Below are 15,574 nucleotides of genomic sequence, written 5' to 3'. Positions count from 1 at the left end.
ATTGAGGGCACCTTGGACTTCATATGGCTCTTGTCGTCAGAGCTTACTCCTGATGAGTGGGTACCCCAGAAGAAAGAAGGGCGTTGGGTCTTTGTAGTGCTTCCCGTTTCTGATCTCTCAGCCATCTCACTGTCCGCACCCTGGCAGATCATCCAGCGCATCACATGGGTCAGCCCACCTGCCATCACGCTGGAGTGGAAGAGGAAGGTGGCCCAGGAAGCCATCGAGAGCCTCAGTGCCTCCAAGTTGGCCAAGAGCATCTGCAGCCAGTTCCGGACTCGGCTCAACAGTTCTCACGAGGCGTTCGCAGCCTCCTTGCGGCAGGTTGGTATACCGGAAAGACAGTACAGCTGGATCCTGCAGAGAGGTGCCTCCGCCAGAGGGGAGCAGCCACTGCCTGCTCACCATATACTGTTTTTTTCCCTTTTTTGGTAAAGAATTTATTTCTTTATAAGGCAGAGTTACAGAGAGAGAGGGAGGGAGAGACAGAGAGAAATCTTCCCTCTGCTGGTTCACTCACCAAATGGCCACAACGGCCAGAGCTGGGCCAGACTGAAGCCAAGAGCCTAGAGCTTCTTCTGAGTCTCCCACATGGGTGCAGAGGCCCAAGCACTTAGGCCGTCTTCTGCTTTCCCATGAGTGCTAGAAGGGAGCTGGGTGCGAAGTGGAAACGGCACCCATATGAGATGCTGGCATCGCAGGCAGTGGCTTCAGCTGCTGCATCGGGATGGCCCTTCATCATATACTTTTTAAAAATCTTCAGTATATTTTCTTTTTTATTCTGTTGAAGAATAATATTATATTACAGGAGTTTCATCAATGACTATTTCACATGAATATTTTTAGCTCTAGGAGAATGGAGGGAACTCAGTTACTTTCTCCCAGAGTGAGGAAAGGAAATAGGAGAGTCTGAATTTGTTTTTTAAGTTTAATTTGTTTGAAAGGCAAAGTGACAAAGAGAGAAAGAGATCTTCCATCCATTGGCTTACTCCTCAAATGCCCACAACAGCTGGGATTAGGCCAAGCTGAAGCCAGGAGCCAAAACCTCCATCCAGGTCTCCCACGTGGGTGTCAGGAACCTGCTACCTCTCAGGGTGTTCATTATCAGGAAGCTGGGTCAGAAGCAGGCAGGACACCAGTGTGGGATGGAGATTTCCCAGGTGCAGCTTGGCCCTCTGAGCCACAACAGCCTCCCCAGGAGTAGGAATTATATACACGTTTATTTAGTATACATGTTTATTTAGTATTTTGGGAATGAATGACTGAAAGCAATGACTTTCCACCTTAAATAGTAGCTTCTAATTATGTGGCATCTGCTTATCTGCTTGGGCTGTGTGTGTGTGTGTGTATGTTTGTGTATGTATATGTATGTGTACAGATGTGATTATTCATCCAAGAGGAAAAGTTATTTTGTTGAGAGTCTGCTATGTGCTAAATATTTTTACATGCATCCGATTTAATTCTCACAATTATCCATCTGTGGTAAACATTATTCCTATAAAACAGGTGGGGGAGCCAAAGCTAGGGACTTGAAAATCATTTTTTTTCTTCCTGTTTCCCTCCCAGCTGGAAGCTGGCCACTCTGGCCGCCTGGAGAAAACCGAGGATCTCTGGCTGAAGGTTCGGAAGGACCACGCCCCCCGCCTGGCCCGCCTTTCTCTGGAGAGCCGTTCCTTACAGGATGTTTTGCTGCATCGTGAGTCCTTGCTTCACCCAAAGTGAATTGGAGGAAGGTCCCGGGTGCCTGATATTCTTATGTCCAAATTTGGAGGATCCCAGTGTCTACAGCTGCTTCCTTGCATAGTCGCTTAAACACTTTCCGATGTGTTTTGAATTCCTAAAACCTGTTTGGTTTATATAGTTCCAAAAATGCCATCAAAGATGGTGTAAGTTAAACTAGTTAGGCACTTGCCGCTGGCTTATGGTGCCACCAGTTTCTTCCCCGGGCATAATCATAACTCCATGGCGTCCAGGCAGATTCACATCTAGGAGCGTTACTAAGGTTTCCCAGCAAGTTCCGTCTCTCCCGCCTTATCACTGTCTCTGCCTTACAGGTAAACCTAAACTGGGCCAGGAGCTGGGCCGGGGCCAGTATGGTGTGGTGTACCTGTGTGACAGCTGGGGCGGGCACTTCCCTTGTGCCCTCAAGTCAGTTGTGCCTCCAGATGAGAAGCACTGGAATGATCTGGCTTTGGAGTTTCACTACATGAGGTGGGTCTTGGCCTCGCTTGTCTCTGTGGGAAAGATCCAAGGAGGTTCGAAGCCTGGCCTAAGTTTTGTACCGGGAGTTGGAGCACGCGCCTTCTCTCCATACCTCGGTCTCACAAACGCCATGGACCAGTATTTCTGTGTCTGGCTCAGACATGTATTCCCTTCAAGGCCTTCACTGTCTTTGCACGTTCCCCGCCGTCCTACTTTCTCAGACCCATCATTCCATTTGAGTGTCATCTTCAGTTGTTAAGGCTGGTCTCTTTTTAGATTCTGTGATTCTTTGTCCTCAGTGGAGAGGCTGATCCTCGGGCCCTCAGTCTGCACTCAGGGTCCCGGCCACTGCACCTGGGCTAAGCATGCCCTTGAGGTTACTTCCTCCTCCTGCTGCCTAGCCTGCTGTGAGGATTAGTGCCCGGACACTGCAGCCCAGACCTCTCTCCTCGCCACAGGTCTCTGCCAAAGCATGAGCGCTTGGTGGATCTCCATGGCTCCGTCATCGACTATAACTACGGCGGGGGCTCCAGCATCGCTGTGCTGCTCATCATGGAGCGACTGCACCGGGACCTCTACACGGGGCTGAAGGTGAGGTGAGGCGGGGCCAGCAAGGTCCAGCCAGGAGCCGGAGCCATGGCTGCCCCCTGCCTTTCACCAGTTCCTGTCTGATCAGAGCTTCTTGCTTTTGTAAGATCTGGTTGGAGTCACTAGATCTTACTGCATTTGCTTCCCACCGACATTTGCCCCAGCGCACATTTGGAATCCTGTCACTCTCCCCTCGGCCCTCCGCGGTGGTGCTAAACACCGAGGCTCCTCGGAGCACAGACAGCCTTCCTGCAGCTCTGATCCTCCATCTTTCCTGCTTTCAGTGGAGAAAGGCAGTTTTGGTCATTTCTTCAACAAATATTTATTAGTGACTACTTTGTACAAGGCCCTGTGGTAGGCGCCATTACAGGATGTCGAAAATTGTTGTTGCCACGAGCTTTTAGGAGAACTGTTGTCAGTGACTGTTTCACGAAGGCTGGAGTCTGAGCTTGACCTACATGTTTGGAAGTAGCATTTGGAAGGAAGAGGTTGTACCGGGCCAGAGGTGTTTGACGACAGTAAGGACCCTGGGCCTGCTGGAGCCAGATGGCCTGAGTGGGGAGTGGCGGGAGGTGATGTACAGAGAGACGTGGGGAGCCTGTGACACAGGCTGTAGAATTACGCAGGCGCTGCTGTAGAACTCACGTTGTGTCGTAGGTAGTGAGAGGCTGCACAGTGTACGTTCTGACCTGGGCCCCAGTGAGGTTTGGAGCGGACATCACTGAGATGATCTTGATTCTTTATGAACTGCTATGTGCTGCTGCAGGATTTATTTGTGTGACGGGAAGCCTTGAGCTGGAAATGAAGTTCCCCTTGTATGAAAAAAGGTACCACAGGGGATTGGAAAGGTTCCTTTTGCCTCTTTCCTACACTGGAGCTGAGGAGCAGGCAGAGGCTGCCCTCCCACTCCAGGAGGGTCCCTTCTCACAGAGCCCTCTTGTGCCACGCAAGCTTCCAGGAGTCACGAACACTCCAGGTAGCTTCCCCGCTTCCTCCTGGAGGAGCAGGGTGCAGCACAGTCTGATGCTGTTTCACAGCCCCTGCAGAGCGTCCTCTGAGAGGGAGGGAGCATTTTCCAGAACCCGAGAGACCCTGAACTAAAGTGATGGGAGTGATGCTGGTATCCAGATCCATAGCCGAAGTCGGGTTAACCAGGCCTGTGAAGCAGCGTGGAGTCTGCCCTGGGTCCCAGGGCAGCTCCAGAGTCCATTCAGAAGTTAGAAATGAGCGCCTGCTTTCTGTTGTCTGCCTGCGCCTCTCCCAGTCACACCTGAGGTTGCTCACCTGGCTCTGGCTTTGCCTCCGCTACAGCTTGCTCCTCCGTGCTTTTCCTCTGCTTCCCTCTTCCCCTTTCTCCACACTCACTGTCCCATCCTCCTGTGCCTCTGAGTGCTCTCTTTAGTTCCCACGGAAGGAAGCCTCAGTTGCTCAGGCAGATCCGGCTGAGGAGCTGCCCTGCCTGTGGCCAGTGAGCTCTTTTGTTTCCCCAAGGCTGGGCTGACCCTGGAGACGCGGTTGCAGATAGCACTGGATGTGGTGGAGGGCATCCGCTTCCTGCACAGCCAGGGACTCGTCCATCGTGACATCAAACTGAAAAATGTGCTGGTAAGAAGGCGCTGTTTCCCCTTCCCCGGGACCGAGTGGCCTTCTGGAGGGTACACGTACACAGAAGAGAAGTCCAGAGGAAGAGCAGTGAGCAGCAGACGGGACAGATGGGACCTTGAACTTTAAGTGACGGGACGCGTTTCAACATAGACCCAGCTTTTATTGCTTGAGGTTTTTGTCCCCTATACTGTTTGAAAAATTTTAAACCTATAGAAAAGTGCAAATAGTGGTGCAATGGAGCTTCATATACCCGTCATCCACATTTATACCTCTTTCCCAGAGTGCTCACACTCTCTCCTTCTCACTGTGTAAACTGGCAGGCACACATGTGCACACACACTCACACTCACACTCACACACACTCACACTTACCTTGCTCTTCTCCTGAATTGTACGATGGTCAGTTGCGGATAACACTTCATTTATTTCAAATCGTTTTGGTTCACAAAACTAATAAATGGTGATGTGGAAATTTGATTTTATGAAACCTGACTTTATTTTTTTTATTATTATTATGTATTTGAAAGAGAGAGGTAGAGACAGAGAGAGAGAGAGGGATCTTCCAGTTGCTGTTTCACTCCACAAATGGCTGCAATGGCCGGAGCTGAACTGTTCTGAAGCCAGGAGCCAGGAGCCAGGAGCTTCTTGCAGGTCTCCCATGTGGGTGCAAGGGCCCAAGGATTTGGGCCGTCCTCCGCTGCTTTCCCAGGCACGTTAATAGGGAGCTGGATCGGAAGTGGAGCAGCTGGGATGTATCCCAGCACCAGTGTGGGATGGCCAGTGCTGCAGGCTGGGGCTTTAACCTGCTGTGCCACAGTGCTGGCCCCAGCACTTCATTTTTAAGTACTTAAGTATGTATTTGCTAAGAAAAAAGGGCATTCTTCTATAAAGCTAAAATGTCATATCACACTCAAATTTAACATTGGTACAATATAGTTACTTAACATGAAATCTGTATTACTGTTTTCCAATTATCCCAATTGCATTCCATTGTCCTAAATGTTGTCTTTTTGATCCAGGACCCAATCCAAGGATCATACAATGTGTTTTGTTGCCATGTTCTCTTTGTAAATTTTTTTAAGAATTTGGTTATTTGAGAGGCAGAGAGAGAAAGCAAGCTACAGTAGACAGAGAGCTCCCATCCACTAGGTAACACCCCAAATGCCTGCAACAGCGCTGGGAGCCAGGAACCCAATCAGGTTTCCCCCGTGGTGGCAGGGACCTGTGGGTCGGCATTAGCAAGAAGGATCCCAGGCACACCAGTGTGGGATGCGAGATCTCAACTGCTAGGGGAGATGCCCGCTCCATGTGGTCGTGTTTCTTCAATATCCTTTAATCTACAATAGTTTTCCTTACCTTTTTTGTTTTTATGACATTGATATTTGGGGGGAGTCCAGGTATTGCTGTTGCCTAAGGTTTGATCAGAGATGTGGGATGAGAGCTGAGCTGGGTGCCTGCAGCTAAAAAAGTAAGGCCATGGGCTCACAGTCCTATTATCTAAGTTATCAAGAATCTTTTGACATAGAGCATCCTTAAGGTGTTTCTGGAAACACTTAAACAGCATATTAAGTTGACAGCAGTTTGAGAAAAGAGAAAAATCTCCCTGAAATGGTAGGGAGCAGCAGCCAAATGGGACAGATGTATTTTCCTGGGCCGTGTGGGGAGAGCCACGGGGGCTCCAGGGGATGCCTTGGCCAGCACTGCCCTTTCCTCGGTGTCCCTCCTGGGCCTCTGCCTGCCTTCTTCAGAGGTTCACGAGGATCCCGGCATGTGCCACACAGCACGCTCAGGGCTGCGGACACGGAGGTGGAGGACACTGTCTCTGAAATGCATTTATATCATCATCTCCAGGCAAAAGTGGGAAGCTAATGACTGGCCGTTTCTACCTGTTCTTGTTATTTGATTGAAGTGGGGGAAATGGCCTCTTGAAGAGAGCGAAAGCAACCATTCTGCATTTAGCTGATTTCATAGATTGCATTTCTGTATTTTTTTTAGTTTGTATTGTAAAAAAATTTCATGTAATAAGTGATGTGGTGTACAAAGAGAGAGAGAAAGACAAAGACATCAGTGCTGTCAGGTTGCCCACCATATGGGGAAGAGGCTATCACGGGATTGAAGTGGAGGCAGGGAGGTTGGAAGCCGGGGTCGGTGAGAACGACTCTGCTCTGGACGTGGGTGCCCAACAGAGCGCTGCGTGCGGGATCAGAAGCGGTGACTCTCATCCTGCTTTGTTGGCAGCTGGACAAGCAGAACCGGGCCAAGATCACCGACCTAGGATTCTGCAAGCCAGAGGCCATGATGTCGGGCAGCATTGTGGGGACACCGATCCACATGGCCCCCGAGCTCTTCACAGGTGAGGCTGGATTCGGGGCAGCGGGTTTGAGTGCTAAGTAGTATCCACAAGTAACTACCTGCAGGTCTCCCACAGGCCAGGGAGAAACCAGACAGGGGGAACCTCAGGCAAATGGGGAAAAGTGAAGAAGTGGGTAAAAGAGTGAAAGAGACCCAAATGAGGGTCACTAAATTTTCTTTTGGGTTTTTCTCTGGGTGATCAGCACATCATTGCCATAATCAGCCAATTATTTAATTGTAAAAATTTTTCAAAGATTTATTTATTTATTTGAAAGGCAGAGCAAGAGAGGGAGAGACAGAGATGGGGAAAGAGAATGAGAGAGATCTTTGATCTAGTGACTCACTCCCCAAATGGCTGCAACAGCCAGGTCTGGGCCAAGCTAAAGTCAGGAGCCAGGAAATTCCTCCTGGTCGCCCACATGGGTGGCGCAGGCCCAAGCACTTGGGCCATTCATCCGTTGCCTTCCCAGGAGCGTTAGCAGGAAGCTGGATCAGAAGCAGAGCAGTGGGGACTTGAATTGGCATCCCAACATGGGATGCCAGCGTTACAAGCAGGGGTTAACCTGCTGTGCCACAATGCTGGCTGCTGTGGACTATTGATTGGATAACTCCTTACTGAATAGTTGTCCTCTCACATTAAAGAACTTAAAATTACATGGAGATATATTATGACAGATAACACTAAAATAATTTGGAGGTAGTATATGACAAAGACAATGTGCAATTAAGTGTTAAATTAAATACTGTATGATGTATGAGGGGACTTTAAAAAGTTACTGGCAGGTGGAATTAACTGATAAGTTTATCTCAGTGCAGAAGAGGTTAGAAGTCCATGCCTATAAGGTGTTTTCCAAAAGTTCGTGGAAAATGTGTGTTTTGAAAAAACTAGGCATGGATTTCAAAATTTTTTGCACCAAAGTAAAATTATCTTTTAATTCCATTTTTTCCATGAACAAAAGTCCCCGACTGTTGCAGATGTGCCCCACCTCCCAGGCGGGGTTTAGGGAGACACAGTGGACGTTGGCAGCTTTAGGAAGAAGCTCGCAGAGCCCTGCAGCTGGGCGGGTGGTGCTGCTGCCTCCCTCTCCCTGCTCACCGCTTTCCATCTCCTCCTGCTCCAGGGAAGTATGACAATTCCGTGGATGTCTACGCTTTTGGGATTCTTTTCTGGTATATCTGCTCAGGCTCTGTCAAGCTCCCTGAGGCGTTTGAGAGGTGTGCAAGCAAGGACCACCTCTGGAACAACGTGCGGAAAGGTAAGAGCCGCAAGCACTGCTTTGTGCTGACCCTCCCGTAAGGCCCTGGCACTGCACTGGGGGCACTCCGCATGCGTGTGTAAGCTGTTGTGCAATCCATGAGCTAACTAATTAATTTTATTTATTTGAAAAGCAAACAGAAAAGAGAGATCTCCCATCTCTGGTTTACTGCCTACCTGCCTACAACAGCCAGGAGTGGGCTGGACTAAAGCCAGGAGCTGGGAACTCATTCCAGGTCTCTCATAAGGGTGGCAGGACCCAACCCTCTGGACCATCACCTGCTGCCTCCAGAGTGCTCATTAGCAGGATCTGGATTCAGGAGTGGAAATGGGACTCAAACTCTGGGTGTGGGATGCAGGCATCCCAAGTGGTAGCCTTTTTTTGTTTGTTTGTTTGAAAGGCAGAATGATAGAGAGGGAGAGAGAGAAGGAGAGCACAGTATCTTTCATCCACTGGTTCACTCCCCAAGTGGCAGCAACGGCTGGGCCTGAGCTAATCCAAAACCAAGAGCTAGGAACGCCATCCTGGTTTTCCACAGGGGAGGCCCTTTGGCCATCTTCAGCTGCCTGCCCAGGATGTACTAGCAGGAAGCTGGATCAGAAGCAGAACAGCTGGGACTTGAACTCTGATATGGGATGCCTGTGTCTCGAGCAGTGGCTCACCCTCTGTACCACAACACTGGCCCCCAAGTGGTATCTTAACTGATACTACAACTGCTATGCCAAATGCCTGCCCCCAGAAAAGACATTCAAATCAGACTATTGCTTCCAGGCAATAGTGTATTGATCTATCTCAAGAAGGCTTTTTCCTCTAAAATTCTGAATTTCCTACTTGCAATGCCAGTGTGTTCCGGCTTTTCAGCCCTGTTGCTGTTGGACTCTAACCTGGAGGTTTGCGATGGAGCTCACTGCGCCTCTCAGTATCCTGGGCGCTGCTGCAGGATCCCAGCGTTGAGCTGTGTGCGCTGCTCCGTTGCGCCGGCCCCCTGTCGCTGACTGACCTTCTGTCCTGCTCCTTTCTCCAGGGGCCCGCCCAGAGCGCCTCCCTGTGTTTGATGAGGAGTGCTGGCAGTTGATGGAAGCCTGCTGGGACGGTGACCCCTCAAAGAGGCCTCTCCTGGGCATCGTCCAGCCCATGCTCCAGGGCATCATGGACCGGCTCTGCACGTCGAGTTCCGAACGGCCAAACAGGGGACTAGATGACTCCACCTGAGAGCCAAGGCCTCCCTTTCCGCTCTGTTCCTTCCCCCCTCAGCTTGTGGCCACGGGGAGAATTTGACATTTGTGCATTAGGAAGGAATTGGTACCTGCTGGGCAGCTAGAGGCCTTCCCCAGCGGAGAGGACCCCTGGACGGCGAAGAGCCGGATGGCTGTTGGGGGCAGTCAGCAGTTCAGTGGAGTCCCAAGCCATCCCTTCCTCAGAAGATTGTCTCAGATGTGTGAAGGCTGAAGAATGTGGCGGTCTGGCCTCAGAACCGAGGAGGAGACGAAGGTTCCATTGTGTACTCACTGTATCCGTGTGTAAGACCACGAGCCGGGCACAGCAGCGGCAGCGGCAGTAGTATTTAAAACTTGTTGACATGATTCCAGCTCCAGCTAGGAATGGTCGGATTCTGCCCAGTGGTCAGGAGCCCCAGACAGCTGAGCTGAGTTCAGCACTGTGGGGAATGTGGGGCCCAGGTACCTTACAGAGGCCTGGTTGCTGCTGTCCACAACCAGGGATTGTGGCTGCAGTGGTCAGAGGTGCAAACAAAGCTGCCTGCTCCTCGTGCCGCCAGTGTTTACATTTGCAGGGCCTCAGATCCCTGGTTTCTGGGGGAGGGGTTCACTGTTACGTCACCAAGAGGCCACAAAAACAAAAAGAAAAAACATTGTGTGCATATGTATGTATAGAAATATAAGCTATGGGATTCTGAGTTACTGCTAACCTGAGAGCAGAATCTGGTCTTCTGCCCTTGGATCTCACCCCCTCTTTGTGATCTCGAGATGGAAAGCTTGCGTATCATGGTACTTCAGAGTGAGCAGGCAGGGCAGACCCGAGAGCAGCGTGAGCCGTGGGACGTGAGCCGTGAACAACCCACGGGAGGGGCCCCGGCTTCCTTTGAAAACTTAACAAATCAGAAACACTTCTTTTCTGAGTCTAACACACTGATGTTTTTAAGCCTTGATCAGTAAGAGTTCTAACCAAGATTTCTTCTGCAACTTGCCCCTCTTACCTTATTTTAACTGTAATCTGTTAGGAGAAGTATGACTAGCTAGGAATAGCACCTCTGCTGCTGTATGTCAGTGTCTGACAGCCCCTCCCTTCCAGGTGGGAGGTGGGGGTCTGCTGTACGGGTGGGGTGGAAGTCCTGCTTGTGGGCAGAGGAAGGGAGCCCCCACGCCACCCCCAGCTGTGCTCTGGCCCCTGGGCCTGCTCCTGATTGTGGGAAACAGGTCCTCAGAGAGGCGTGCGCCCTGAATGGCTCCTTTGCTGCTGGGCTTCCCTAGGTGACTGAGACAAGGAGTCTGCAAAACGATGCTTGTGTGACTTTTAAAGTTCAGTTTTAATTCTTTGGCTCTCCTGAGCTCTGATTCTGATCGCCTTGAGCTTGAGGCCAGTGGCCCCCCTAAACACTTGCCACCCAGCAAACCCGTGCTATTGCTAACTCTTGTTTTGTTTGCAAGCCAGGGAGTGACTGGCCCTGTGGCTTTGGGTGCTGTAGCCTTCAGCCTTAGAATGCTTAACAGCTCCTTAGCTTCCCTTCTGGTCAGCCTGTTCCAGCCTGTTCTCTGCGTGAACGCCTTGCCCCCCTGGGGCCTGGGACAGGGCTTCCTGGAGGGCTAGTGTCAAGAGAGGTGAGTGGTCTCTGTTAAGTCTGTTCTCTATGGAATTCTAGAGAGGGCTCACATGGCTGGCTTTTCCAGACTCTCCAACTCTTGCTCTAATCAGGAGTTTCTGCTTCCCTCTGGGAGACCACATTCCCAACATTCTCTGAAGTCCTAGCTCACACCCCACCCACGAGAGAGTCCATCTTTCACCCCCAGGGTCCTCTTCCTGTGTCTGTCCCACCCCACCCCCTTTGCTCTTACATACTGGTTTTCTGGCCCTGCCCTATGGTTTTGGTCCCTTGAGGGGTGGCTCTCACGCCAAGCAGTTGTTTTACCCTCACCATTCATTTTAAAAACGTGTTCTGACAGAAGATGCAAAGTCTCCAGGCCAGCCAGAGCCCACATATGGACATTTGGGGGTGTTATTTAAATACTCAGCAGGCTGAGTGGGAGAATTTGTGTGTGTATCATTGTATACTTTACTTTTATTTTGTAACATTGTCAGCTAATCATGGACTCTGTTCCATGGCACCCATCGTCGTTAAAGTGATGGGATGCCGTGACATGTACTGTATGGAAGATTGCTTGGGTTCACACTAGGTATTCAGAAGTCTGGTGGCACCGGGGCTGGAGAGCATTCAGCATGGCGGATATCCTGAGAGTTGACCTCCAGCTTTGGTCACAGGTGCTCCTGGGTGATATGGGGGATTGTAGCTGAGGGAGGAGGCGTGGCATGAAAGAACTCCCCGGACTGCGTTCTGTCCCTCAGGTGGACTTTGTGAAGGCAGTTTACTGCGGCCCAGGAACCGTGCGTGGCCTGCTGATTTGTATTGGACTTGCAGTCTGGCCCCTCAAAACCTCAGCTTCAGGACTGAGAGGGAGGCGGCAGTGGAAAGGCGCCTTGCTGCGGCCCGCCCTGGGCCTTGGGTCAGTCTGGCTGGGTTGAGGACTGCTCGCTGGGAGATGAGGGACTCCAAGGGCATGCCCTGTCCTCCGTGCTCCTCTGCAGACAGGGGCTCACTAAGGAGCAGGCCTTTCACTTCTCTGGGGAGGGGCACTGCTCATTGTTCTCAGACCAAAGAGAGTCGCTTCTGACTCCATCAACTTTAAGGGGATGGAGCCCAGGCGCAGCTCCCCGTAACTTGGAACACTAGGACCCAAGGAAACAGTGGAGGAAGGGATGCGTTCCCACTGCAGGCGGGAGTGGGAGGATGGGCTCGTAGCCGTCAGCTCTCCAATGCCTGTTTGTATCTGCCTGAGCAGCCAGAGAGGATTTGGAAAATTTTTCCTGATGGGAAAAGTGGCTCAGGGTGGCAGGGCTGCGAGGTGACAGCTGCACTGAATGACACTTTAGCTTTGAGAAGCCCAGCGGGACTGGTGAGGACGGGCACCCCCTGGCCTGGCTCCGGAGGGGCAGCGTGCTCCGCTACTCCGTTTGTGAGACATCCCTCCTCCCTGCAGCACCAGAGCAGGAGTGACAGCCCCGGAAGAGTGGCTGCCAAAAGAGTAGTTGTTTCCTTTGAGTTTCCAAAGCTTGCTTTTTGGATTTGCTGGATCAAATAACCAGGGTTGTTTTTTTTTTTTCTTTAAATAAAAAAGTCATAACTATGGGTGTGGTGTAAGAGCTAGTGCACTGTTCAAGTGGGGAAGGACAGGGTGGTCTCGAGACACGCATTTTGCAACCCCCTGTAGCACTACTGTTCTTGAAACAGGTTTCCTTCTAACTTCACTGCTTTGTTAACATCTAGTCCAGTTGAGTGGTCACAGATCCTGGGTAGGACAGCCAGCATCGGGGAGGCCAGCTTGCCCAAAATCAGTCTGGACAGCTTACTGTCTTTTGTCTTCATGTAATGGTTTTTATTTGTTTTAAAGCACTAATGTTTATTACAGTGTTAAATTGTAACATACTAAGTATGTAGAATAAAAGTGCAATAACAAAAGAAAATTACTTTGGCACAAACTCTAGTATTTGTACTTTTCTCCTTTCTTGGGCAACATGGTTCTTCCCATGATACTGTTACAGCAGGGCCACGCTAATTCCGAGATGCAACTATGGGTCAAGTCTGGTTAGAGAAATGTTGGATGGCTGGGTTTCCTTTTGTAGAATATTCTATCTACCTGTTAGGATGCATAAATACCAGATGTGCCGTATATAATAAAGATTACATTAACGTTTTAGGTTTACACCTGTTTGGCTTTGGGTCTCCTTTATGTCACTGCCCATATAACAGGACCCCCTCATCCATCTTCGAGCAGGACTGGTAAGTAGTCTGATGTCTTTCTGTGACCTCAGGAGAGCGACGAAACATGTTTCTCCACTGTCAGGAACCTTCCCCAGCCCTGACATCGCTCCCGGCCCCTGTGTGCCACCAGCGGAAGGTGGGGCAGGGGACAGGGAGCGCAGACCTCAGGGAAGAGGGCAGCGCCATCCGCGGTGACCAGGGGAGGTCGGCGTGCAGCGGGCCTCTCCCCGCTCATCTGTTCATTTTGCTGTCACTGATCACCTCATCACGTGAAGCATCCTGCCCCTGCCTGGGGCTCCGCTGCCACGCCAGCTTGGCCAGGAGATGGCAGCACATCTTACGCCCTCGCTGTGTCTGTGAGGCTGCGGCACGCTGAGGGCTGCCTCATGGTTCTCCGCCTGCTCCTACACGGCAGAGGAGGTGCTCGGGAACAACACTAACTCTAGCCTTTCTAGCCACCCTTCACCATTAAAATAGGCCCTACCCTGTGTGCATAGACCCGAAATCATCCTGGTGTTGGCCTCCTCCCCCACGGTGGTTAGCTTGGGAAAAATAGCCCGTGTGCGCACTTTCAGACTGAGCATGGATTTGCAAGAACACATCCCTCCGCAGGCTTGCCCTTGAGTACGGCAATGTGGGTGCCTTCCTGTGTCGGCTGTGGCTCCGTGGGGAGAGACCAGCTTCAGAATTTCTCCCTGTAGCACGATCCTGCTACCTGAAAAGCCTCCTTTGAGTGCGGTTCTCCTGGCACATCCTGGCCCTCTGGGGATGGCCGGTTCCTTAGTAGAGTCTAAAGATTTATTTATTTATTTGAAAGGCAGAGTTAGAGAGAAAGGGAGGGGGAGAGTCAGAGAGAGAAGTCTTCCATCGTTGGTTCACTCCCCAAATGGCCACAACAGCCAGAGCTAGGCCAATCTGAAACCAGGAGCCAAGGGCTTCCTCCGGGTCCCCCATGCGGGTGCAGGGGCCCAAGCACCTGGGCCATCTTCCACTGCTTTCCCAGGCACATTATCAGGGAGCTGGATTGGAAGTGGAGCAACCTGGATGCGAACTAGTCCCCATATGGGATGCCAGCACTGCAGGCGCCAGCTTAACCCACTACGCCACAGCGGCAGCCTCGATGACTAGTTTTGATAAAACTGGGTATTCACCTGTCCTAGTGTGTTCCTGCTGTTAACAAGATACCACAGACAGTTGTAAATTTAACAAGCATGTGTTTCTCCCATTTGTGAAGTCTGGAAGTGCAAGATCAACACGTGGGCAAAGTCGGTGCCTGGTAAGGGCTGCTCGCTGCTTCTTGGACGGTGCCCTGTTCCTGCAGCCTTCAGAACAGATGGGCGCGAGACACGGGGGCACCAGACAGTTCTCCGCCGGCCTCTTCTACCCCACTCGGGAGGACTCCTCTGCCCCAGAAGCGACTTGTCCCTTTCTATAGAAATGTTTGTCCAAGTACGCAAAGTTAGATACAGATGCTTATTGCGTCGTATTTGTGATACCGAAGCGTTGGAGGCAACATTAAATTTGGTGATGGAGGAAGGTTGTGGGACAGTACTTACACCATGGGATGCTGTGCAGCCCTACAACCCAGTCCTCTTCCTTTCCCCCCGTTTTCTGAGCATGGCTTCCCCGGCAGATCAATAACAAGGAGGCCCAAGTGTCCAGGAACAGGCTGTCAGGGCCTATCTATGTGTGGAATCCCAGAGGCCCTGACGAGGGTGGAGGAGGGGTGGAATGCTGGGCTGGGGTGAAGACCCAGGCTCTGGAAGTGGGCGGAGCTGCTCGGGTTCCAGGCTGGAACCGTGTAGTTACCCTGAGACACTTCACTGAGCAGTATCTGCCTCCAGTTCCTAAAAGTTATTGTTTACTATTCAGTATTGCAAATAGAACATGGTTATAGGGGCTGGTGCTTGGCATAGTGGTGGTTATAGGGGCTGGTGCTGTGGCGTAGCGGGTAGAGCCCCCGCCTGCAGTGCCAGCATCCCATATGGATGCCAGTTCGAGTCCTGGCTACTCTTCTTCCGATCCAGCTCTCTACTATGGCCTGGGGAAGCAGTAGAAGATGGCCCAAGTTCTTGGGCACCCGCACCCATGTGGGAGACCCAGAAGAAGCTCCTGGCTTCTGGCTTCAGATTAGCACAGCTCTGGCAGTTGCGGCCAGTTGGGGAGTGAACCAGCAGATGGATGACCTCTCTCTCTCTCTGCCTCTCCTTCTCTCTGTGTGTAACTGTGACTTTCAAGTAAAATAAATAAATCTTTTAAAAAATGGTTATAAGTTATGACCCATGATGACAATTTCAAAAAATGTGAACTTTCCATGTAATTTGTGGACCACGCAAGCAGCTGGACAAGTTCTTAGGACAATGAAATGTAACAAAAACGCTGTGGAGAAGAATTACAAAACATGAATAGACCAGTTACTTTTTTAAGAGATTGGAAAAGTGAATAAATGTTGGGAAGGGGAAATAAATAGACCATCTCCTTGTGGAGGAGCGCAAGAAATAAAAATATATGTGTCGCT

General features: G+C 50.9%; 1 protein-coding gene across 4 annotated transcripts in view; it reads left to right on the top strand.

Moving 5' to 3' along the window:
• The window catches only part of DSTYK (dual serine/threonine and tyrosine protein kinase), a 61,309-nt gene extending 48,312 nt beyond the window's left edge, over positions 1–12,997 (top strand). For all 4 annotated transcript variants that reach the window (XM_002717566.6, XM_008268524.5, XM_089312099.1 and 1 more), the window contains 8 exons: positions 148–324; positions 1,567–1,696; positions 2,055–2,211; positions 2,661–2,793; positions 4,282–4,395; positions 6,634–6,748; positions 7,869–8,003; positions 9,028–12,997. In XM_002717566.6, coding sequence (XP_002717612.1) covers positions 148–324; positions 1,567–1,696; positions 2,055–2,211; positions 2,661–2,793; positions 4,282–4,395; positions 6,634–6,748; positions 7,869–8,003; positions 9,028–9,215 — 1,149 coding nt within the window. In that variant the 3' untranslated portion in view covers positions 9,216–12,997. The remainder of the gene's footprint in view (positions 1–147; positions 325–1,566; positions 1,697–2,054; positions 2,212–2,660; positions 2,794–4,281; positions 4,396–6,633; positions 6,749–7,868; positions 8,004–9,027) is intronic.
• The last annotated feature ends 2,577 nt before the right edge of the window (positions 12,998–15,574 follow it).

The sequence above is a fragment of the Oryctolagus cuniculus genome, chromosome 13, assembly GCF_051225735.1.
Source record: "Oryctolagus cuniculus isolate XC-2025 breed Fujian yellow rabbit chromosome 13, ASM5122573v1, whole genome shotgun sequence".
NCBI classification, from domain to species: Eukaryota; Metazoa; Chordata; class Mammalia; order Lagomorpha; family Leporidae; genus Oryctolagus; species Oryctolagus cuniculus.
Note: the sequence above shows the minus strand (reverse complement) of the source record. Positions and strands in the feature narration are given on the sequence as shown.